Source organism: Psammomys obesus, unplaced genomic scaffold (assembly GCF_907164565.1).
Source record: "Psammomys obesus unplaced genomic scaffold, mPsaObe1.curated_primary_1811, whole genome shotgun sequence".
Classification (NCBI taxonomy): Eukaryota; Metazoa; Chordata; class Mammalia; order Rodentia; family Muridae; genus Psammomys; species Psammomys obesus.
The window spans coordinates 7,437,667-7,461,261 of NW_026596125.1; the positions used below are offsets into that span (position 1 = coordinate 7,437,667).

The following is a 23,595-nucleotide window of genomic DNA, read 5'->3' on the forward strand; positions in this document are numbered from 1 at the left end:
TTTCCCCTCTTTGTGCCTCAGTTTCCCTGAGAAGCTGGGGAAGAATGAACTCTCAGCTCCCAGAGCCCCGGAGCCAGAGTCACATGTGCTCTTGGGCTCTCCACACAGGCTGTGACTTGTGCCTAGGGACAGAGCAGACCACGATGATGACAGAGCAGCAAGGGGAGCAGTATACCTTTGGGTCCTGGTGGTCCCATGAGTCCTTTGTCACCTGCAAGGGAGACAGACACCTTATTGTAGAAAGCCCTGTGGAGGATGACCGAGCAGGGTCAATGTCTGTCTCTGAAGGCAGCTTCCCCCCAATACTGGTTTCACCCCACCTGCCTTGCGTTGGTAGCTTGTGGGTCATGTCCACCAGACCCTCTCTGAACCCTGAACCCCCAGACCTCCTTCTTGGATGAGTGGTCTCCACAGAGTGCTTTTCCTCCTTGTCCCTTCTCCTAGCTTACTTACCTTTGACACCAGGAAGTCCCACTTCACCTCGGGGCCCTTGGGGACCCATAGAGCCTGCCCAACGAGAAAACATGTAGATAGAGGAGCGTCCAATCTTTGGAAGGGACAGGCACACGTGCACAGTTGTGCGCGCGCGCACACACACACACACACACACACACACACACACACACACACATGCTTATACACCCTGAAGCAGAAGTCAGGGGCTGCTCCCACAGATTCCCTCATCTCCCCATGCTCCTGCCCACTCTGGTCCCTGCCAGTCAGCAGGCTCAGGCATTAGAATGCTCTAAAGGATTCTGACAGGGATCCTGGGTCCAGCTCTCGGGGTAGCAAGATGGCTTATCAGTCCATATATGGGACACAACATAGAGGCAGGAGGGAGCTTCCTATTGGTGAAGCTGCTGGGAGGTCTTGCGTGTGACACCAGCCCAGAAGTGATTTGGACAGGGCCTACCAGGACACCCAAGCTCAGCCACAGACTCTACTATGGACTTTCGTATGTCTGGGAGGCTGTCTCTATAATCGCTTTTTTTGTTTTAAAAATGTTTGTTTTTGCCCCTTAACACTCCTTTCTTTACCACAGAAGCAATGCATATTTACAAGAGCAGCACACTGACCTGAGGGGCCCTGGGGACCAGGAGAGCCACTGGGACCTGAGCAACATAACAGAGACAATCGTTAGAAGGCCAAGAACTGGCCAGGGCAACTGACCCCAGAGTGAAGGGTGGGTGCAAGGAGCTCATTCTAAGGGCTGTGTTGGTCCTTGCCAGGACAGTACCAGAGGGTCCAGCTGTGACCCTAGCTGTAGAGGCCACAGCTTGGCAGGGTCCAGAGACCTTCGCTTCTCCCTAGGATACTGAGTCTCGATCAGGGGTGGAGAGGAGAGGCTGCAGCCGGGCATCAAGCGCTTGCTGCATTTCATGTGTGTGTGTTTCGGTCCGAGTCAAAGCAGGAGAACATCTGCTTTCTGGTATGATCCATCCAATTTCTTAGACATCACATAATGCAGCCACTCAACAGAAACAGGAATCTGTCCCAAGCCCTGCCATAAGGCCAAAACTGTGGCCACAGCCTTGACACCCAGCACTCCTTTGTGGAGGAACACTTGTGGACATCTTGATTAGATCTGGGGCTACCAACCAGTGCTCTTGGGGAGCCTGGGACCTGCTTCTCTGAATGTGGCCCCTCCCTGCCACATTGGGTTGGCCCTCCAGACATACCTCTGGGACCCACAGAACCTGGGACACCAGGAAGGCCCCGAGGACCTTGTTCTCCAGCAATCCCTGAGAAGAAATGGAAGAAATATGTTGAGAAAGTGCCCCCCCCCATGCCCTGGCAGTCACGTTTGGAAGGAAGGCTTCCCACTCTGCCAATGGACCAGGGACCATTTGGTATCTCTCATGGTAAGGCCACTCATCAGCAACACCCTCCATGAAGTCCTAGAAAGCACTCAACAAATATACCAGAGGCTCCATAGTGACTCTACCCGAGCAACCTCCCCCCGCCCCAAGTGCCCTTCTCAGTTTGCCATGACACCCGTCTCATGGTTGGAGGAGCTGCCCTGAAAACCTCCTCAGCCCATGAAGCTCTATGCTTCTGACCCACAGGCGGTCTGCCTTTTGTCCTGCCGAGTCCCCGCCCCAAAGGCTGGAAGGCGCTGGAAGGCGCTGGAAAGCGCTGGAAGGCGACAGCTTCACCCCACACTTGGTTGCGCTCCCAGCTCTCCTGCTCTTTGCTCTTCACCTTGACCTGGCTTTGCTCCTCATCCTCTCCGGGAAGGTCTCTCTGGGTAAGTCCCCAAGCCACAGCCTGTTTTTAGCTCTGGGTCAGACTCCAGTAGCCTGTCTCATTAGTCACTGTCTCCACAGGGTTTAGGATCATGCTCCCACCATCCACCTCAGCAAGTGCTCAGCCAATGCTGCCACAAGGGGGAGCTGCAGGTGGAAGGACGGAGGCAGTTAGTCCTCTCGTTGGGCGTGGCACCTCTTACCTCTGTCTCCTTTCTCTCCAGACCCGGGAGGCCCAGGTTCGCCACGAGGGCCCATGGGGCCTGCTAGTCCTCTCTGGCCTATGGGTCCTTCCATGCCAGGATCTCCTGAAGATGGGAATGACAAACCTCACAGTTAGGGTCCCATGCCATAGCCCATAGAGGCCTCTCCTCAGCAGAACGGTGGCCCAGAGCCTCTTCTAGGCTGCTGTTGTCCCTCTTCCTCTTGCTTGCTCAACCCAGGACCAGCATGACCTGTGAGTACATGACATCCTACCTCCGCCTCAAATCTGCAGCTGCTTCTCAGTTCACTGGGAGGAAAAGGCATCTTTATGCTGGCCTTGCCTCAAGGCCCCACGTGGCTTGCTGCCCTTGGCCACTTCTGCCTCTTTAGCTTTCATCCACCTGGTATTCTTCGAATCTGTTTTTGGGGATTTGGCCCTAGCTGGCCCCTCTGCTCAGAATGTGCACCTGGGTCTTACACACGTGGTGCCCTCTCCCTCTTCAGTTCCCAATTAACTCCTCATCCTTCTCTGCTGAAGTCACTGCTGTCTTCTAAAACAGGATCTACTTAATAAACCCTTAAGAAAAGAGCAAGGAGGAAACAAGTGAACAGAGAAGGAGTCTCTCACCAATGCTGCCTTTTTGTCCCTTTGGTCCTTCTGGGCCAGGGTGGCCCAGGGGCCCGGGGATACCTGTGGATATAAAAGAAGACCTCAGCCTTTGTTTCCTCTGGAGGTTGACAGCTAGGACTGATTATGCCCAAACCAACAGCACGGGAGATTGCTGCAGCTTACACACCTGGAATCCCAGGAAGGCCTCGGTCTCCTGTGGGAACAAACGGAGACATCAGACCTGGCCTGTTCCCCTAAGGAGCCATTAGCAGGATTCACATGGGGCTTTCAGGGAGCAGATATATCCAGTTAAATTCTAATTGCTAAAACTACAAATACATTCTTGTATCATTAGGCCCCAGGAGTTGTCTGGGACATAATTATAGTGAAAAATTGATGTTTTCTCAAGCTTAGATGCGCTCGGGAGTACATCATCTGCCACATCCAGCGAGGGACTCCAGAACCACCATCTGAAGCACGGTCAGGAGGAATGTAGGCCTACGGGTCCTGGGAGGTAGATTCATGTAGGGATCCAGGCTGTGTGTGCTGAGGCTGGCAGTGTGTGGGACCATGGAGAAGTTAAACAGGAGGGGAGGTGGCAAAGGGAGGAAGCCCATTCCTGCCTGGGAAGTAAGTTAGGATGGAGTCGGGAGAGAGGCAGGTCTCTCAGCTGGAATGGTGCTTCTTATGGAAGGCACCCCTGGGCGCAGAGTCCCTTGGGGTGACAAAAGGTTCCTGGGCTCATCCACATCCACTTAATCGGAGACTCCGAGAGGGGCCCAGAGTCTGTGGGTAGTTCCTCCCCACACTAGAGCTGGTGAGACTCTCAGTGAAACGAGGCAAAGAAGGCTGCTTTGTGTCCAGTGAGGGGCAACGGGATTGGAAGCCTCCTTTTCCAGCATGCACGGACTACGTCTTGCTGAACTGCTTTTTTCTCAGCCTGAGGGGTTATCTGCTTGCTTTAACTGCTCACCCCATCTCCCCAATGTTTAAGGTAAATTGTTTTTGGAATAGTTACCTTTAGGGCCTTGACTTCCCATGTCACCTAAAACCAGAAAGCCAGATACTGTGAGACAGTATAATAACCAAGAGCTGCTTTCTCACCCGTGTGAGCCACAAATCAACATGAGGGGCTGGGTCCCACCAGCCCTGTCACAGACACCCAGGCACAGACCACTAGGTTTCTCCTGCGTGGGGCCTAGACTCCCAACCCTACTGTGATGTCTGACAGCAGAGTCAAATCAAACTTCAGACAGATACACAATTAGAAGGTATATGTGCTTCCCATTTGGACAAAGGGAAAGGATTCCAATCCCAGGGGAACATGCCTCCCCTGCAGGACTGAGAGCAGGGAAAGGCTCGGGCCACTCCAATACCTTTTGGACCAGGGTTTCCTCTGAGATTTCCTACAAGAAAGAGTAAACCTTGGGTCAGTTACACACAAACACCCAGGTGCACAGACACACACAAATAGGATGGATGGTGGGAAGAGGCAAATGCTTGTCATTAGAAATACACATTCACTCCCCCACCCCCATGGTGTTCCAATGATCTTAACCAATTCTCTCCTGGACTTGGTTTTCCCAGCAGTGAAATGGGATCCCAGCCCAGCTCCCTCTGGTCTCTTAGGGTGTTGGAGGGATAGGAAGGGAGTCGGGGAGAGGCTGTGTAGTGTTCCCAGGACAGGTATAAGGCTCCCTAGACCCAAAGTTCTGGGCTAGCCGGCCTTGTTCCCGGTCTGTTCTCACCGTTTTCCTGCTCTGTCATCAGCTTGTTCCTTACGAACAGCCAGATGGCCTCCTGGCTATAGTCATCCAGCCCAGCTTTTCCTAAGCCAGGCCCTGCACCTAGGCCAGGTCCCAGGCTGGGTGCATCACCGTGGAGGCGGTCCTTGCTACTTCTCTCCGTCTTGTCTTCATGGTACAGCACCCTGGTCTTTTCTAGCTCATCCACCCGGGCTTTCAGCTTCCTCACCTCCTCCGCTGTGACAGACACACGTGGGCCATCAGTGAGGACTGCTCTGGGGCCCTGCATCTGGGGGGCTTCTTCACATATTTCAGAGACAATCCTTATGGCTAATAGCAGCCAACATTCTCCTGAGTTTCAAGGATACCTGGCTTTGTCACCACCCAAGCTGAGTACAAAGCTGGTTCCCCTTCCTCTGGAAGGTGGAAATTGATGCCAGGGAAAGAGATGGAATTGCTCAGGCTGGGTAAAGGCAGAGAGACCACAGGGCAGTGGCCTTATAAAAGGGGCCTTGGGGTGGGGCCAGGACTTTAGGTTCCCAGAGCCCTGCACAGTGACCTCTAGACTTGATTCAGGTGCCAGGAGGGGCTGTTTCCCCTCTGTAGGGATAACTGGGCTTACATCTGCAATCTCCAGCTACTTGGCCTCCAACACGCAGCACCACCCGTGGTTTCCCATCCCCAGGAAGAGAAGGGGCTGGGGACTTTGGGCTCGGTGGCCTTGGCACCTACCTAGAGCAATGAGGCCGAAGAGCAGACCCAACAGCAGCAGCCAGGTGAGCAGCAGGCCTAGCAGCCACTTCCACCAGCTGCAGCAGGAGCCACAGGGGCACCAGGCAGGTGCGCCCCCCCACGCTCCGCCCCTGACACCAGCGCCGCTGCTGCCGCCAGCACCCACGCCGCCTTTGCCTCCACCACCGCCACCACCTTGGTCATAGCTGTGGTTTTCTGGGAAGAAACAGGGAGGGTGAATTGAATTCAGGAGGTTCCTGGCCTGGCTCCCTTCAAAACTGGTGATGTGGGGAGGGCGAGGAGGATTTGAGTCTATGTGTGGCTTTTCATGAACACAGGGATCTGGCTGGACAGGAAGTCTGAAAACCCCAGGCAGCCAACTGTCAGTGTGAGACCCTGTGAGTGTGTGTGACGCTTTACAAAGTGAGGTTCAAAGATGACCTGCTTCAGAAAACGGTTATGGAATGGAATGAAACAAGATCCTTACTCAGCGGAGGACGCAGCCCACCGCCTAGGGTTTAGAACATCTCTAGGGCTGAGTGCCACCGGCATCTGCCACAATGCCTGTGTAACCTATGCGCTCTGGTCGTCAGGCCTCTCTGTCACAGCTCGCTGTGGTTCCCACAGTGCCCGGAGTTACCCTTAGTACCACCAACTTGAAAACACATAGTTATTGTATGTATATGAGTGCTCTGTCTGCACGTACACCCGCACGCCAGAAGAGGACACCAGCTCCCTATGCAGATGGCCATGAGCCACCGTGTGGTTGCTGGGAATTGGACTCAGGACCTCTGGAAGAGCAAACAGTGCTCTTAACCACTGAGCCATCTCTCCAGCCCCCACTCCTATTTTCTCTCCTTCTTCCTTCCAGGCCTTTAGGAGGCCAGATCTGGGTAGCTCGTGTGTGCCCTGGCTCCAGGCAAGGGCCCTCATCCATCCCCCTCACCAGGGCCAGCCCCTCAGACCCCTCCACTCTCCCTCACCTGCGGAGATGGCCTTGCCCTTCGTGGACACGGTAGTTAGGTCTCCTGAAAGTACATACAGAAGTTTGGAGCTGAATGTGAGGGCTGGAATCACATACAAGTGCACCCCCACAACATAGGAAACCCCATGCAGTGACCCCCCACATGCACACCCCCACGGTGACCCCCACACGTGTCCCCCCTGCACCTCACAGTGCATCCCGCACGTATGAAACCCCATGTAGTACACACCCACGCGGTGCCCCCCCACGCACACTCCCACGGTGACCCACACACACGTACACCCACACAGTGACACACACACGTACCCCACACAATGACCTCCCCCACATGTACGCACACACACGAACACCTACACACACGTGTTCACGCCCGCATTAAAGCTTCAGCTTCCCACCCAGGAAGCCTGGGGAGGGTTGGGCTCTATGTTCCTAGCCCTGCTGGGTGCTGCCAGCAGACCCCACGTTGAGCCGCATGGTCCCAGAAGACAAAGAAAGGAGGCGCGGCCTTGCTGAAGTTGGCTTTGCAGGGTCAGCTCGTCTTACCGTTCACGTCTGCCTTTAGGCAGGTGTCCGCAGCGTAGGCTGCCTGCTTCTCTTTCTTCAGGGTGTCTTCTGAAAAAGAAGCTGTGCACAGAACCAGTGATAATCTGGTCCACCCTCTCCCACACTCCCTGGGAAGACCGAGCTTAGCCTGGTGGGAAGCGAGGCCAGGTTTCCCGGGTTAATCTCCTCCACCAGTGCTGTGGTTAGACTCCCTTTGCCCACAGACTCCCTGTGGGAGCTCCCTGGTTTCCTGGCTTATCTGCATTCAAGGCAGGTCCAGGCGGGTATTTTTCCATCAAAATAACATCACCATGATTTGATGACTAAATCTGCTCAAAATACCCTGTAAGGGCATTGCGGCCCAACCCCAGGCCTCCCCAGGCACATGCGCGCTATCTGCCCTTCTGAAGTCCACTCCAACTATGATGCCTATGCCAACCATGTTTTGCGTACTTGAAGAGATGCTGGCGGGGGAGGCGGTGAAGACCTTCCCACTGTCCTTGGTCATGATCAAGAGCTCCATCTCCTTCTTGGCTGGTACGTTGTCTTTCTCCAGAATCAGGAACTTGCAGTCTTTATGCAAGAGGTCGTCACTCTGGACGCTGGTGGTGCAGGCTGTAGAGGACAGAAGTGGGTGAGGGGGAAGGAAAGGATGCCAGAAGGAAGGAAAGGGAGGGCACGAAGAGGAAGGGGGAAGAGAAAGGAAAGGAGGTTCACTAGTGTGGCTGGGGTCCACTGGTCTTTTCCACAGTGCTACGGAGCATCTTGGGGACCCTGCCAGCTAGGTCTGGCCATCCCGACATTAGGCCAACGTCAGCAGTGCTGGGTGACCGGTCTGTAGGGCTACTTCCCTACCTGTAGACACAGGATCTTTCCTGACCTTGCAGAAGTCTCCTTCACCAGCCCCCCTTAAGCTAACCTGACAGATTTGTGTTACCATCTTGGCGAGGCCTTTGCTGCCCACTCCCTAACGCTCTGCACTCTAACACAGAGACTCCATGCCTACCACATCACTTGTTTGCTTAGGAATCAGGTCATTCTCGGTAGCTGTCTGGCCTGCTTTGTCTCTGTGTTTGTCGTATGCTTCCTCTCCTGGCATTGTCTTGCTCTCACCACGATTCTGTCCTGTCTTGTCCACCTGCTTCCCTTGACACCTGGAAAACCAAACTGCCTGTCTGATACTAAATTGGTGCTCAGTACATTTTTGTTTTCAATGAATGAATTGCTGTTTAGAAGGAGACACACCGGAATCTACATAATGGTGGCATGAGGCTCATTGCATGAGGCGAACCCAAGTTGATAAAGATTTTCTAGAGAGCAGTGAGGGTGCTGGCTGGAGTGTAACAGGCAGGAGGCAGGTGTGGAGGGTGAGGAAGACCAAGGTAGGTTCAGAGGATGCTCTTCTCTGGAGACATCCGTGAGACCTTTGGGGTGAGTTGCACTTGTGGGTCTCAGACCACCCACAGGTTCTAGCCTCTCTTCCAGGACACCGTGTGTCACAGTAGGGCGCCTCTCCCCGGGCGCCAGCCTCGGCCCTAGAAATCAGTAACAACACTTACCAGAAGTCGACACACCAGTGCTGGTGACAGTGGGCGGCTGGGACACGTTTTTCTTCACACCATATGCTGCAAGAGAGAAGGCATCAATGAGCCGGGCCAATGTGGGAAGGTGGCCTCTGCGGCTCTGGAACAGTCTGATCAGCTGAGAGGAATCACATGAAATCAACTCTCTCCAGTTGTGGGGGGTCTTTATTTCCTGCGTCCTTTTCTAGTTCTTAAGCCCTTCTTTCAGGAAGTCTTCTTAAACCTTACTCTTCACAAATTATCTTAATTCCCGTTGTTTAACAGGATTGTCTTATTGCTTCATGTGGCTTGGAAGTTGTACTCCAACCAAGGTGTAGGCAAGTTGGAGGCAGGAGCTAAGTGGCCCCACACCCCTTCTCCTGCTCTGCACAGAGGGGCAACGGCCCCGTTTGGCACATCGGCAAAACAAGCATCAAGTTCTTTGAAGTGGCAGTGGGCTGCGGAAGGGTGAGCTGTGAGGTTAGAGACCACTGCCCTGCCTGGGCTAAGAGACCGTGGGAACTAGAAGTCACAGTGCTGGACCTACAGGCTCGCTGTGCATTTAACTCACATCGGAGACAGCGAGCGGTGAGCGTTGGCATCTCTAGGCTGGGAGAGGGGGCTGTTTCATTGGCAGGAGAGGCCTACTGGTCCTTTTGGCTGTTTGTGAAAGGTATGTTGTGGGCTGTAGTATCTAAGTCCCTAAGCTCCGAATTTACGCTACCCACCTGTAGAAGAGGTGGTTGTGCCATGGGAAAGGACAGAAGAGCTGGGGGCCAGATTGTTCTGCATGCCAAACACTGTGAGAGAAATGGAGAACACGTGAGAACCATGAGTTGGGATGCCCTCTGGATGCTGGAAGCCTCCTGGAGCCCCTAGACCATTTTCACGAAAACTGCTGCTACTTTACTCTTCACAGATTCACTTAATTCCTGTTGTTTCACAGGATTCTCTTGCTTCCTCTGGGTTGCACAGTCTACTCTGAACAGGGAGTAAGCCAGTCGGATGTAGGAGCTGAGGGTCCCCACTCCCCTTCCCCTGCTCTAACCCTTAGGTCTGCACAGGGACAATGGCCTGGGTGGGACACAGTAAAAAACAAAACAAAACAAAACAAAAAAACCCACTGAGCTTTATTTGAAGACTTCCTTTGGGGACAGCATATCTCTACATAGCCCTGGAACTCACTACATAGATCAGTAGGGTCTTGAACTCCAGTATCTGCCTGCCTCTGCCTCTGGAGTTCTGGGATTAAAGACATGTGCTACCACACTTTGCTAAATCCTTGCCCTGGTTTTGACACCAAGGGTTGTGTTGTTGACTTAACTACCTGACATGGCCTAGAATGACCTGGGAAGATTCTTGGTGAGGGACTGTGGCCTGTGGCAGATTGTCTGCATTGCCTTAACTGGTGTGACTCCCAGTGCTGATATACAGAAGCTCCAGTTCCAGGGGACCCAAAGCCCTCTTCTGCCCCCCACAGGCATATCACACTTGTGGTGAGCAAACACCCACACATGCAAAACACTCGCTCACACTACATAACAATAGCGTAAGAGGAAAAGGTGACAAGGTGGCAGCACTGACCTGAAGAGCAGCTGCTGAGCCCAGGGTGCAGCGTAGGCGTGCAGGACGCCATGTTATTTGGCACTCCAAAGACTACAGTGGGAGGGAGAAGGCAGGTGAGAGCAAGGCTCAGGGCAAGGCAGAAGCTCAGATACTTGGGATGTGTCAGAAGAAATGCTGGGATCTGGCTCAAATGTTCTGTTACATGTTTGTTGTTAGAACAAAAAGAAAACCTTAATATTCAATTCTCTCTCTTTGATGCAGAGAACTGAATACCAATCTACGGCACCTTTGGTCGTAGCCAGAGGTGATTTTGGATGGCCAGCCGTGGAGTAGACAAGAGGGTCCAGTTAATGGCTCCCTTGTTGGTGGCCCCATTTCATAGAGTGGGATCTCAGAAGTTTAGTTGAATTGTTCGAGATTCCCACAATCAATTCACACTCATTGATACGAGGCATTTTGTTCTTTTCCATTGTGTTTCCTCTGATACGCTGTTTTGAATGTTCATTCTATAAAAAACACCTTCTAAAGTCTAGTTGAAATCTAGCTGACTATGTTGAAACGAATGCCTTTCCATTGGGAAGTGCTTGAGACATTAGGCCATAAAAATCCCTTCCCAGGAGGTGCTGGGGCTGGTACACACTGAGGGAAACCTTCGTGAGCAGGGTGGAGCTGCCGCTGTCCTGCCTGCCTTCGAGTGAGAAGCTGTGTGTGTGTGTGTGTGTCTGTGTGTGTCCTCCACCTACCTGATCCTGCAGAGTAGGCGTTGGTGTTGAGCAGAGAGGAGCTTTGGGTCGTCGCGTTGTTGTGATAGGTCCCCATGGAGGACCCTGCAGGCAAGGTGGAGGACCACATGTGCTGGGGAAGGTTGGTGTCCAGTATTGTCGCGTCGTAGGTCCCTGATACTGGAAACAGAAACACACACACACTTCACTGCTGAGGGAGAGGGGACCCTTTCCCGCTGGGGAACTTGGTTGCTTGTCCTCCTGAAGCTTCCCTGAGTTTAGCACTGAAGGTCCCATATCTCGGGACCCCCCCGCCCAGTTCAGGACAGAATGAGGTACTGAGTCATTCTCCTTTTGACTGATGTCAAGACTTGATCTCTTAGATCACAAAATTCTTGCCAGTTCCTGGTGAAATTTGAAATTAATTTTCCTTTAGTGTCACTCATTGGGTCTTATAAGTTTTTTTTTTTTTTAACATGGTGGTCTGTCCCCACCAATGGGGACAACCCTTACTGCTTTCCTATTTTCAAAGATGCCAAGGGGTAGTTCAGTCAGGAGCTACTTCTAGGCACCCTTGCAAATGTGGGGTATGCATCCGACAAAGGAGTGTTCAGGTAATAATAACTTCTTGAACAGAGCAGCCTTCTTGCGTAGATCCTCATTAAGGTGCCTCTGTGAGCCAGCCAGGTCCAAAGGCACTCTGTCCCTGGCAGGACTTTTTATGCCTCTTCAAATCTGATGCCATTTCTGCCTGTTACTGGTCACACCATTGCTAACATGAAGGAGGCTTGGCTTTATAGGGAAGTCACACAAGGAAGGTCATGGTGTCAAGACTTTCCCAGAAACAGTAGGAAATCTTCATCCACAGAAGATGTGATTTCTTTGCTCATCTCTGTCCGTGGCTCTGCTAACTTCTCTTTCTGTCATCTGAAGAAGTATTTCCCTCATGGAAGACACACACTCCATAAGGCTGTCTTCTCATCCCATGTGACCCTAGCCTCTTGGTATCCTGTTTAGCTCTCCAGAGACACTCCTCTCCACCAGGGCATTGGCTAGACTTCTCTTGTCTAGAGCTTTTCCTCAGATCTTGACACAGAGTAGGCATAGGAGAAATACTTCATTGATGAGAATACTACAACTTTCCTCTTGTTTCTTGGGGAACCTGGCAACATTTTAAGGACTTTCAGAACCTGCTGGGGAGAATCTCAAGGATGTAGAGCCAGGTACCACATCCTTAGAATACAGCTGACCAGGTGGATAAGAAAACCCCGCCCAAACATTCACTGTGTGGAATGGCAGACGCTCACTACTTTTCCAGGGCTGGCAAAGCTGAAAGGCCTTCAGCATAATCTGTCACATTGTCCCCAAGCTCCCATGGCAGACTGGAGCTGCCAGGCTTACCTGAGTGGGAGCTTGCGGTCACCATTTTGGTCTCTACGGTGCCTTTCTTGGGGATGGGAAGTGTGTTAGAGGTGTTCCTGGTGGGACTGGCACTTGCAGATCGGCTTCCCTTAAGCAAACGCTTGACCTCATCCAATTCTGTCCCTGCAAAGAAACCCAGACTTTCCTTCCCATCAGCCCCAGGACACTTTCCCAGGGCCAAAGACCAGGGAAGGAACGATGAGGGCATTCTGATATCAGAGGGGTGGGCATCTACCTCACACATGGGGACACTTTCCATTAGCTTTATAAGTTTTGAATTTTGCCAATTTAAAGCTTTTATCAACCGGACAGTTTGCAACTTAATAGTCTCATAAATACAGAGCTTCACACAAGGAGCTTTGAGTCCTTGGGGGAGATTTTCTGATTTGACTTCATAAGGCACCACAAGGGTGACTGTGACTGGAAGACATTGTCATCTGGGGTTGGGAAGTTAGGGGGCTAGGCTCTTTAAAAAGCCAGCTTAACAATTAATTAATTGCCTTTCCTCTGAACATGGTGCCTTGGATGAGCTGGTGTGCTTCAGTGACAAAGGGATCTGAGGTTTATCGCTCCTAAACACTTTGCTGCATCTGCTTTAGTGTCTGCTCTATCTGGGCTGCTACTATTTGCAGCAAGGTGAACTAGTAGAACCTGGTCCTTGTGTCCCCTCAGAGTGGCAAACAGGAAGGAAGCGGTGTCAAGGACAATGAGCAGGAGACAAGCACACTAATAGACAGAAGGTGCAGGAAAAGCCCCACCTCTCTCTCCAGAAAGCCCCCTCCTCTGGGATCAACATCTCAAAGCCTGAAGGACTCTGGTGAGGAAGCATTAGACCTGGAGTCAGATCCTACCCAGGTGTGAAGCTCTCACCTTGGTGATGAAGTTAAAACCCTTATTTTCGACTCCTAAATCTTCTCTCATCTGAACTCTCTCATTGCAACTCCATAGAGAACTGCCCTTTGACGGTCTCCAGACAGCTACATCTTCCAAGCCTACCCCGATCCCCTAGCATAGGAGGGCTTCCCTTCCCTCTGTCTCATCACCCCCGGGTGTGCTTTCTTTCACACTGAGTTGTGGGCGTTGACTGGCTTTCCAGTTTCTCCATTAGACTCTGAACTACTAACCAAGGACCATGTCTTTCTTACTCAGAAACTTAGCTCCGGACCCTAGCCCAGAGGCCCACACCCAGGAAACCCTCAAGGATGTTTGATGATTGAACACACACACACACACACACACACACACACACACACACACAGAGAGAGAGAGAGAGAGAGAGAGAGAGAGAGAGAGAGAGGGGGAAGGGACAGCACCAGCCCCTAACTCCCCAGCACTGTGCTCCATCTGTCCTGATTTACTCTGGGGGTTTCCCAGGCCCCTTTCATGGTAGCAGGACAGTGACCACTTACATCTGGTGGACGGTGATGCACTCTGCAGCCGAACTCGAATTTCGCTCTCTGCATGAGGGGAGAGAAGAGAGAGCGAGGATGAAGGCCTCTGCCTCACTGTCCTGGACCCTGACTTCTGAGCAGAACATGGCTGACTCATTGGGCTACTTTGTGATTTCGGAGTCCTTCACCAGGAAACCTAGGTGTTGCTACAAAAGGGATGGCCATTTCCCACTCCATTTGCCAACTGTGCACTTGTAGGTACCTGAGACTGAAAATCCCAGGCTCAGCCAAGAAGCCCCAAGACACTTTATCGCCACCCACTTTACAGCTGTCAGCGCCTAGCTGGCGCTCTGCCTCTCAGCTCACTTGAGGTAGGGGCGGGAAGGAGATTTTGAAAGCCTCCAGGGTTCACTTAGTCATCAGATCAGGAATCCCATAAGCCTTAACAGTATTAGCTTTACGTAGAGAGTGGGTGTCTTTTAACAACCATTCTAAATCTGTGAGTGGCTGATGTAGCTCGAACTTGGGATCCTGATGACAGTGAGACACAATGGGAGCCTAACCTGGTCAGGAAGAACACGCCAAGCCTGCCAAGGACTCTGCTTCTGCCCACCCTGACGCAAGGCTCCTGTGGCCACTCAGGGCTTTGCTAGGGTGGCTCTTCCTAGGGTCCTTCTCTCCTCTATCATCTCTGGACGCCAAGTTTACAAAACTGTCCCTTGCAATAATTTGAAAAAGAGGGGCTTTTGCGTGTCTTGGCATATAACGGCAAATGAAAGTGTGTCTGGGAGGCCAGCTGTAAGGACAGACGTGGCGTCTGTATTGCTCAGATTGTCACTGCTTTTTCGGATCCCTGCTCACGGAGCTGGTTAGGTCATTAGCAGGTAGCCCCTTCCCATGCTCATGGAGTTGGCCAAGGCTCTTGTCAGTACTCTAGGCTCATTCAGGCAGATGCCATGTCTTACTTATTCTTGTATGTGCGGCTTCTTGTCTCCAGGCCGCCAGGTACTAGTTGCTCAGAGTGAAAAGAAACTGAATTTTGTAATGGTACTCACCCCGTGTTTGGCTTCGTCCTCTGGTTGCAGAAGATGCTGAGAAAGAGAAATATGGTGGTCTTAGGCATATATAAAAGATGCCGTGCTGAATATTTTTGACACTTGGGGATATTTTCACAGTGTCTAAATCCAGACAGGGGGTTTTCTATATAGCAGATGCTAAATAAATGATTCCCAGATGCTGAAGTGTAAATAATGTTTTTCAACATCTCAATGCGATTTAGCTAAAAAAATGTCGAGCAAGCTAATGTTTAGAGGTGTGTGTGTGTGTGTGTGTGTGTGTGTGTGTGTGTGTGTGTGATACATTTGGACCAGCTGAAAACATTGCCAAATGGACCCAAAGACTGCTAAATCTTTCCTTATTGAAGCCTGCCTTAGTTTTTTTAGTGTAAGCAAATATAGAAAATTATAATCATTTCATAATCACTGGCCCTGACCTTGATTCATCTGTACATTGAGAGTCTACAAATACAGACCTAAGACATAAAGTCAAGTGAAGACACCCCTTGGGGAGGCCCGGGTGTATGATGTGGCCCTGGCAAGGGCGTTACAGAGGAGGCGCTAGGACGTCAGGCATTTGTGCCCTGTGCCTGCTGTTCTCCCTCCGTAGCTGGTCCTCTGTGAAGCCCGTGGAAGGAAGAGTCCCTACAGTTATTCTGAGCCTTCAGGGGCTTATGTGTCCTAGCATGAGCCTGTGCAAGCAGCTTGCCATTTTAAGAGTGTCATGAGCAAATGCTAATGGGAGCAAGTTAACAATCCTGCCAGTCTCCTTAAGATGCCTCAGAGTGAAGGGGCAAGCAACTCAACAGGAGCCGTACTCTTTTAGAGGAATCCATTTGGCTCATGGTAACCCCTGCCCCACAGCCCACCAGTCAGGCCTGTTCTTAGTGCCCCATTAAAGCACTTCTCCAGAAACAAAGCCGAGGACTTACCGAGTTCCTTTCGCGGATACTCAGGGGAAGAGTTGCCGCTGGAGCTCCCTGGAGAGAAGATGGAACACTTAGTACAAATGGCTACTGCTCTCCATAAGGCTTCCTGTGGGAGGGGTTGGGGTGCCAGCTACAGCAGCGTGAACCCCCGTAGCTGGGAGGGTTTCAGGAGGTTCTTCAAGCGGAATTCACCCAAGCAGGGGCCTTCTCCTGAGTGTCCTGTTTCAGCTGCTGACACCACCACGAGCCCAGTCTGCAGTTGAAACCCCAGGGGGATGGCTGGTTCCAGGTTCTCCTTATGGCTCCTCAACCGCAAAGCCCACCAACTTTTACCTCACACCTCCTGGCCTTCCTTCTCCACTGAATCTAGCCCATACTTCTCTCTTCTTGACTACTGAAGATTTCCTTTTAACCTGTCATCTACCCATGGCTTTCTGGGGCTCAAATATGATCCACTGTTTGGCTCAAAAAACCTCTGTGTCTTCTTACGTGGAGACTAAAGTCAAATTCTAGCACAGTCTGGGCCCCCCACTCCATCTTTAGCCCTGGACTGTCCTGTACTCCAGCGCTTTCCCACCCTGGACTGTGCTGTCCTTCCATCTATGAGTATCACTAGGATGCCCAGGCTGAGGTACCACCACCTCCATAGAGACATCCTTGATTCTCTTAGTGGAAAGTAGTAACCCCTGTCTACTCGGTGTTACTGCTATCTCTGTCATCTCCAATTGTCTATAGACTCTGGGACCTTGAAGACAAGATCCACAAGGCACGTCATTCAGTGTAAAACACGATAACATGCTAGCTGAAAAGTGATGAAGTGGATTAAAAAATGAGAAGATACGTGAATGCGCGTAAAGGAATGTATAAATCTTCCAGTACTGGGAGTCCACAAGGGAAATCAAGAAGTGAGGAGAAAGATGGGGCGGAGTGCCGACACACAGGAGAGGCCAAGAAGCCGGCATGCACAGGACGAGGGAAGTCACACCGGGAAGAGATCGGCTCTCTTCTGCAGATACCTTCGTAAGTTCCATGGCGGGTCACGTGCGTTTTCCTTTCAAAAGTGGAGCCTGGAGAGTTGGGCAGGGTAGAGGCTGGCGAGTGAGCTCTCCGGTAACTGGAGGTGGACGCGCTGCCTCGGATGCTCCCACCTGCCGTTGGCAAAGAGTATAAATCCTCAGGGCACTGCCTCGCCGGAGATGATCCCACTACATTGAAACTCAGTCTGCTGCCTTCTGGGCAGACACTGAGATGGATGTGTGTGAGAGGGATGTCCACACACACACACACACACACACATACACACACACACACACACATAGACACAAGCACACAGACACACACACACACAGACACAGACACAAGCACACAGACACACAGACACAAGCACACACACACACACACACACACACACACACACACACACACACACACGGTAAGGATGCTGTAGCTTTCTTGAGGACTAGCCCCTGCTCAGCGGGGCTGGAAGACAGGTGGCTGGGCAGGCCCTTCTGAGTTTACGTTTCCTTTTTATTTTCTCTACGGGGACTTAGTGGCTTCCAGGGTTGGCTATGTGAGTGTGCCTGTTTCTGCCATACTTCTGCTTTCTTTTGTTTTCTCGTTGGGAGCTTGCCTGGCTGGGCACCCTGCCTTAGAGGCCTTCAGCAGAGCGGCTCAGTGCTCACTTGTAAACTTTCCTAAAAGGTGTGGCTTAAACAGAGTCAGTGTGAGCAACCACCTCCCCTGGAGGGCTTCCGAACCGATGAGTGTTACCTGTTCTGGAGATTTAAGGAAAATTGGACCCATTTTTACATAGGTGTTCAAGGCTGGTGATTGGAGAGTCAATCCTCCCTTCCCTTGTCATTTGGGTAACTCGTGGGGGGGGATGTGGAATGAATGGCAGACGGGGTGATGGTCCCCCTTGCACTCTGACTGCCGCTGGTGGATTTTCACTGTTCCCCATCGCTATCCACCATCCCGCCCCCACACCAGCGGCCGCTTACTTGAGTTGATGTAACCGCTGCTGCCATGAGTCAGGCTTTGCTTCTCCAGCCGACTCCCCCCACCGAGAGAGCCTGTCTTAGCGTATCCATTGCTGGTGCTCCCTTCTGCAAAAGCAGGTGACAGCCTCAAGGTGGATCCAGGTCAGAGGGTCTCCTCTTCCTCCCCTCCTTTCTCACCAGGACCCTGCCGGCTGGGAGCTCTCCTTTACCACACTCCAAATTCCAAGCTGCCCTTTCCCCTACTTATTTTCAGTACAGACATCTGGAATGAATATCATGCTTGGTGGAATGAGAGCATTCTGGCGGAGCACAGAAAGCCATTCAGCAAGAAATTAGCCGAGGCAGCTGAGTGATGCAAGCTCCCCCATCTCAGGTGAACGTTGCTGGGCTTTGCTTCTTTCGAATGCCCGATCAGGGCCCAGACACATCAGCCACTAGGAGTGCTGGAAGGACTAGAGGTGGCTCAGGATGACACTTTGACTTGCTTCTGCCACCCTGCTGTGGCCACAGATGGGTGGGTCCTCCCTATGCCAAAACCCATGAGGGCCCAGGGATAGTGCTGGGACTTTGGACTTGATCTCTGCTGTTAGAATCCACCGACAAATCCTTAGGAACTCCTGAACAAAAGTGGAGTGCTCCTGGAGGGTAGGATTTCTGGTGTTTTACTGACTAGATTAGCAAACCCATGAAGACAGACAGCAGACAGAGTTCTGAGGGGTTGTGGAGAGCAGAGGAGCAGAGAGCGTGACTATGAATAAACAAGAGGGAGTGATGGGAACGCCCTTAGATTAGACTGAAGCAAGCTGTGCGCTCCACCACACCACAAACTGGTAGCTGTTGTGGTGTTTAAATTCACATCACATAGCTGCTAGCAAAAGAACATTTCAGAGAGCGGATTTTCTCAGTGGGAAAGTGAACTCCCATGTTCAAGAGCACAGCGTAGTGCCTTCACAGGAGACTGACAAAGACAGAGATACTTACTTGGTGGTAAGGATGTGAGTCTGGTAGTTACTGTTTCCGTGACAACTGGAAAAGACAAAGTAAAGAGGGGATGCCGTGACATGTACTGGCATTGCTGGTTTTTGGCAGGGCCTGGTGTCTGCCACAGGTTTAAGCATTAGGCTCAGCAAGAGTTTTTGAATAGCTGTGTCTTATGACAAGAAATCTGAAAATATGAACAATAGCAATGAGGCTTAATGCATCTAGAATATAAAATTTCTCTTTGATGCCTAAAGAAGTTAGTTACCCATTGATTAGGAGAATGAGTTGTCATGGCAGCCAGGCCTCTCACTGATTGCTCAGGTCCAGGCCTCACTTTCAGGTTGAAGCAGGCAGGCCTAGTCTCTTTTTTCTTAGAGCCACACGCAGTATCTCTGCTCTGTTCCTTCCCCCAAACTCCTGGGCCAGCTGATGAATTCGGAGGGGCCTCTAGGGTACTGTGACTCATCCTGGGACCCTCACGGGCATGCGTGAGTGTGGAAGGTGTGGAGAGGAAGCGCAGCCTAAGAAAATCGCTGTGGAGGTCTGTGGTAGGAGTCATACGCGAATCTGAGAGCAGACTCTGAGAAAGGTGCCCTTTCACCACACTACCTGCAGTTTCTCTGGTGTCAAGTCAGACGCTAACAGCGTCACCTGTGTGGGAAAACACCGGCCAGAAGCAGGACCTTGTTTCTCTGGAGTCATTCTCCTGGAGTAGCATAGCAGGACCAACTTTTTGTCTGACTGTCGCCGTTAACACTGCCTCTCCCTCTTTCAGGCCTCACCCGGCTGGGCCACTATGTGTGTCAGTTCACGTGTGTCACAGCACGCATGAGCAAACCACAGCAACTGGTGGGAGTCGCTTCTTTCTTTGGAGGAGGGCTTTCCGTATATATGTGCACATGTGTATGGAGGTGTTGGTGTGGAGCGCATGCGTGCATGGGGAAGAAGGGAGAGCAGGGTGGAAGGAGATGGTTCAGGTCACTCTGTGCCATGTGCAGCCCCGCTGTCCGCCCACCTCTGTCCTTCACAGGACATGCTTCTGATTTGTCGTCTTGTCCTCCCAGACCACGGCGTGACAGGATGCAGTGGAAAGGGTACGCCAGGTATAAAAGGGGATGGTTTTCCATAGGAAGGTGCAGCGGCTCCATTGGAACGATGGCCCTTGAGTGCCCAGTAACCTCTCACTGTATAGACCTTCCGGAGTTCTTTTGACACATAAAAATCAATTATTCTCTAACCTAAAGTTCCAAGTCTGTGGAGCCAGATTTTTTTCTTGTTGTTGTTGGAAATAAATGAAAGTCACACAATAAATGAAAACGTTTCCTAATTTAGAATTGCTGGTGAGACTGTTTACACACCCCTGAATTTATCATTTGGACAGTTCCATGAAGTAAGTGTATGTGGTTTCCAGCTTGAGTGGAGATTTGGGTGGGGACACCAGTGTCTTGTTAGCCCCAGCCTCTGACATAAGATATTATGCTTTTAGATTTCTGCTGCCCTATATCCCTAGGTAGAGACAGAGCTAAATAAACCACAAGAATTAGGCAGTCATCAAACCACAAGTATTAAAATTCTGCTCATGGTAACTAACTACACACAGGAAAAATTATTTTCTCTTTCTTCTTTCATCTCTCCTTCCCTACTTCTCTCAGCCCTTCCTCCTTCCCTTTCTCCATTTCTCTTTTTATTTTCTGTGGTACTGGGGATAGTGACCCAAGTCTAGAAAGGTAGTCTACCATTGAGCCACACTCCTGGGCCCAGAAATGGCAATTTTCATCCTGGAACAAGATGCAGAACTCATTTGATTATAAAAGCATGAAAGTAAATGAAAGTAAAGATCCAGAAGAACGCTCATGGGAAAGGGTGTAGAGTCTGTGAAAGTATTTGGAGACAGTGATGGCGGTGTTGGAACATGAGTGGATTATTGTCTCTGCTTTCAGATGAGCTAACACAGTTATGAGTAAAAGAAATCCAAACACTCTTACTTCTTTCAGTGATTTCAGTGCCATCTCGCTTGTTTTTCTTGGTCACATCCATCCCATAGCCACCTGTAGGAACAGAAGCCATTTCTTTTAGCAAGTCTAGGCTCCACCTGACACACACACACACACACACACACACACACACACACACACACACACACTCACTCACATACTCACACACTCAAGTTAATCAAAAACCCGTTTCAGAGCAGTCAAAACCCATCTTGTACTGGCACTTGCCCCCATTCTGGCCATTGCTTGTTAACAAATTCAATAGTTTCCGTTTACAGTCTCCTCCTTTTAGGATCTAGAAGGACAGCCTGCCCTCTGCTGAGCATCCAAGGCTTCAGCAGCCCCAGTACCCTGACCTTTGTCTGACTGTGACATCTATCTTTTGCCTAGGTGTGTACTGAGACACCGTGGCACTGACTAGTGCATTTTCATGTGCCTTGTGGTGCTCTGTGTCCTAGGGCTGGGAGATGGTTCTGTGGAGTAAATGCTTATGAGACAAACATAAGGACGAGAGGTTAGAGTCCCCAGAACAGCCGGGCAGGTGTGGTGGCTGCTTGCAATCCCAGCACCTGAGAGGCAGAAGCAGAGACAAGGGATCCCCAGAACCAGCTGGCTTGTTTGACTAGCTAGAATTGGCAAGCCCTGTGTTCAGTAAACACCCTGCCTTAATAAACACCCATTTGTGCACATACACGTTTGAGTATTCTGTGTTCTAGGTGGGATTATGTGACTATATGACCTCCAAGCTGTGTTAGAGTTTGAATGTTAGAACGGTGCTTGATGGGTAAAAATCACATTCTGTGCTTGCATAGGTCTTTACAGTTTGCAAAGTGTGCACCCTAGAACAGGCCATCCCTAGAGACTTACAAGCACACAGAAGCACAACAGCACAGCAGATAGCTACAGCATGCTTTTTGTTTTTTAAATTTTGTGTATGGATATTTTGTCTGCCTGTATGTCTGTGTACCACATGCATGCCTGGAACCTGCGGAGGCCAGAAGAGGGTGTCAGACTCCTGAAATGGGAGTTGAAGATGGTTGTGAGGTGCCATGTGGGTGCTAGGAATCAAACCTGGGCACTCTGGAAGAGCAAGCCAGTGCCCTTAACTGAGGAGGCATCTTTTCAGTCTCACAACATAGTTCTGATTTGTTTGCTTGTTTGTGGCTCTCTCTCTCTCTGTCTCTCTCTCTCTCTTTCTCTCTCTCTCTGTGTGTGTTTTGAGGTGGAACCATAAAGTTATTTTAATTTTTTAAAAAATCAGAATGAGCTGGGTGCAGTGGTCCATGCCCGTAATCCCAGCACTCAGGGAGGCAGAGGCAGGCGGATCTCTGTGAGTTTGAGGCCAGCCTGCTCTACAAAGTTCCAGGACAGCCAAAGGCTTAGTCTAAGAATTAATACACAGAGAAACCCTATCTCAAGAAACCAAAACCCCAAAACAGAGAACAATAACAAAAACAAATCAGAATGGAAATAAATATAGTCTAGTCTGGATTGTATTTTTCTTAGGAGTTTTTGTTTGTTTGTTTGTTTGTAGTGGAGGAAGGAACCCACAAAGGCAAACATGTCTAGGTCTCATCTATGCAAGTCATAACGTAGCCTGAGGTGACTTCCTTGATGAGACCATGACAAAATAGGACCAGCTCAGCATCCTGGTGGAATTAGCCAAGACTGGCAAAAGTTAGCTTCGGGGCCTGGCTGAATGTGCCAACTCCTTGTTCATTGGTGTTTCTTAAACTTAGCTCCAGACAAGTAATGTGGCATCATGGAAAGAATTTAGTTGTATCTGAGATGCCACAGAATGTCTTTACAAGTATGTTTCCTGGAGCTAACAGGAATGGCTCTATAAACAGCCTAATAAGGGAGTCTAGCCTCATTAAAGACCAGAGCTGGCTGGTTACCAGGCAGGAGTCTGGTTGTAGCCTCTAGGACTGTGCATGCTGTCTGTGTGAAGGTGGGTGTCCTCTTTGAGATCCGTAGTCTAAGAATTAATAGTCTCAGGACCTCTGATGGTCTCTGCTGAGTTTTTAAAACTATCACCATCATATTCTTAAATTGACCATTAGCTACGAACCAGGAGGTATCTGAGGAGATTAAACATTTCGGTACACTCAGATGCTGGTTAGGGCGATGACTGGCTGGTATTTAACTAATATGAAATTGACCCTGAAATTACTGGTTTACTATAATGTCGAGATCTCTTTGTACGAGGCATCGTTTTTGATACTTCCATGAGTGGTAACTATGACTGATAGCTATGATATGATAGCTATGAAGGCAGGTGGATTATAGCTCAGGAGAATTCCAATCTCCAGGAGCTAACGTGGTTCATTCTGCTGTTTTGTTTTGTATTTAGGGCAATAATAGGCATTCCTAGGCCCTTCACCTACTCTCCAAATCCTAACAACAAACCACCTTCTTCTATAGTTTCTACAGCAAAAAGCCACACGCTCCTTAGCTTCCCTAAGGCACAAAGAAACAGCTCGCTCTGTGGCTTCCTGCTGTTCCTGGTTTTGAGCCATTTCTCAGCACTGAGTTCCTCAGTGGAAAGGGCATTGTGGGTAGAACCTGCGCAGGCAGGTAGACCCCACCCTCTTAGCATGGAGCCTTTCTCACATGGGTATGCGATAGCAGTGCATTTCTTTGTCCTTCCTGACTGTTGCAGATGGCAGGAATGTGCTGGAGATGGATTATTTTAAATCAAACATAGGAGACTCTCCAGGAGTTCATTATTTCATGGAGAATGATGGGTGTGGGCACACACCTGGGCTAGGACTGTCCCACTGGACAGATCTTCTGTTTGAGTCATTCTAAGAACTGGTAGGTTTTTCTTAAAAATGTAAAAGTTCAGCTGGGTTCGTGCCTGAGCCTGCTGTTCCTGGTAGTCCTTGGCTGTGCTCTGGAGTTCCCC

The 23,595-nt window shown here is 50.6% G+C and overlaps 1 protein-coding gene across 1 annotated transcript in view; it reads right to left on the reverse strand.

Moving 5' to 3' along the window:
- The window catches only part of Col17a1 (collagen type XVII alpha 1 chain), a 37,537-nt gene extending 16,807 nt beyond the window's left edge, over positions 1-20,730 (reverse strand). Inside the window, exons 1-27 of the mRNA XM_055591751.1 lie at positions 20,679-20,730; positions 18,694-18,738; positions 17,713-17,817; positions 16,729-16,860; positions 15,716-15,763; positions 14,784-14,819; positions 13,747-13,794; positions 12,317-12,460; positions 10,937-11,095; positions 10,212-10,283; positions 9,356-9,427; positions 8,625-8,690; positions 8,204-8,206; positions 7,519-7,680; positions 7,066-7,146; positions 6,521-6,565; positions 5,538-5,753; positions 4,809-5,042; positions 4,437-4,466; positions 4,079-4,105; positions 3,248-3,274; positions 3,079-3,141; positions 2,450-2,554; positions 1,680-1,742; positions 1,077-1,112; positions 454-507; positions 176-211 (exon numbers count right to left, since the gene is read on the reverse strand). Coding sequence (XP_055447726.1) covers positions 176-211; positions 454-507; positions 1,077-1,112; positions 1,680-1,742; positions 2,450-2,554; positions 3,079-3,141; positions 3,248-3,274; positions 4,079-4,105; positions 4,437-4,466; positions 4,809-5,042; positions 5,538-5,753; positions 6,521-6,565; positions 7,066-7,146; positions 7,519-7,680; positions 8,204-8,206; positions 8,625-8,690; positions 9,356-9,427; positions 10,212-10,283; positions 10,937-11,095; positions 12,317-12,460; positions 13,747-13,794; positions 14,784-14,819; positions 15,716-15,763; positions 16,729-16,860; positions 17,713-17,817; positions 18,694-18,738; positions 20,679-20,730 — 2,161 coding nt within the window. The remainder of the gene's footprint in view (positions 1-175; positions 212-453; positions 508-1,076; positions 1,113-1,679; positions 1,743-2,449; positions 2,555-3,078; positions 3,142-3,247; positions 3,275-4,078; positions 4,106-4,436; positions 4,467-4,808; positions 5,043-5,537; positions 5,754-6,520; positions 6,566-7,065; positions 7,147-7,518; positions 7,681-8,203; positions 8,207-8,624; positions 8,691-9,355; positions 9,428-10,211; positions 10,284-10,936; positions 11,096-12,316; positions 12,461-13,746; positions 13,795-14,783; positions 14,820-15,715; positions 15,764-16,728; positions 16,861-17,712; positions 17,818-18,693; positions 18,739-20,678) is intronic.
- Positions 20,731-23,595: the final 2,865 nt, after the last annotated feature.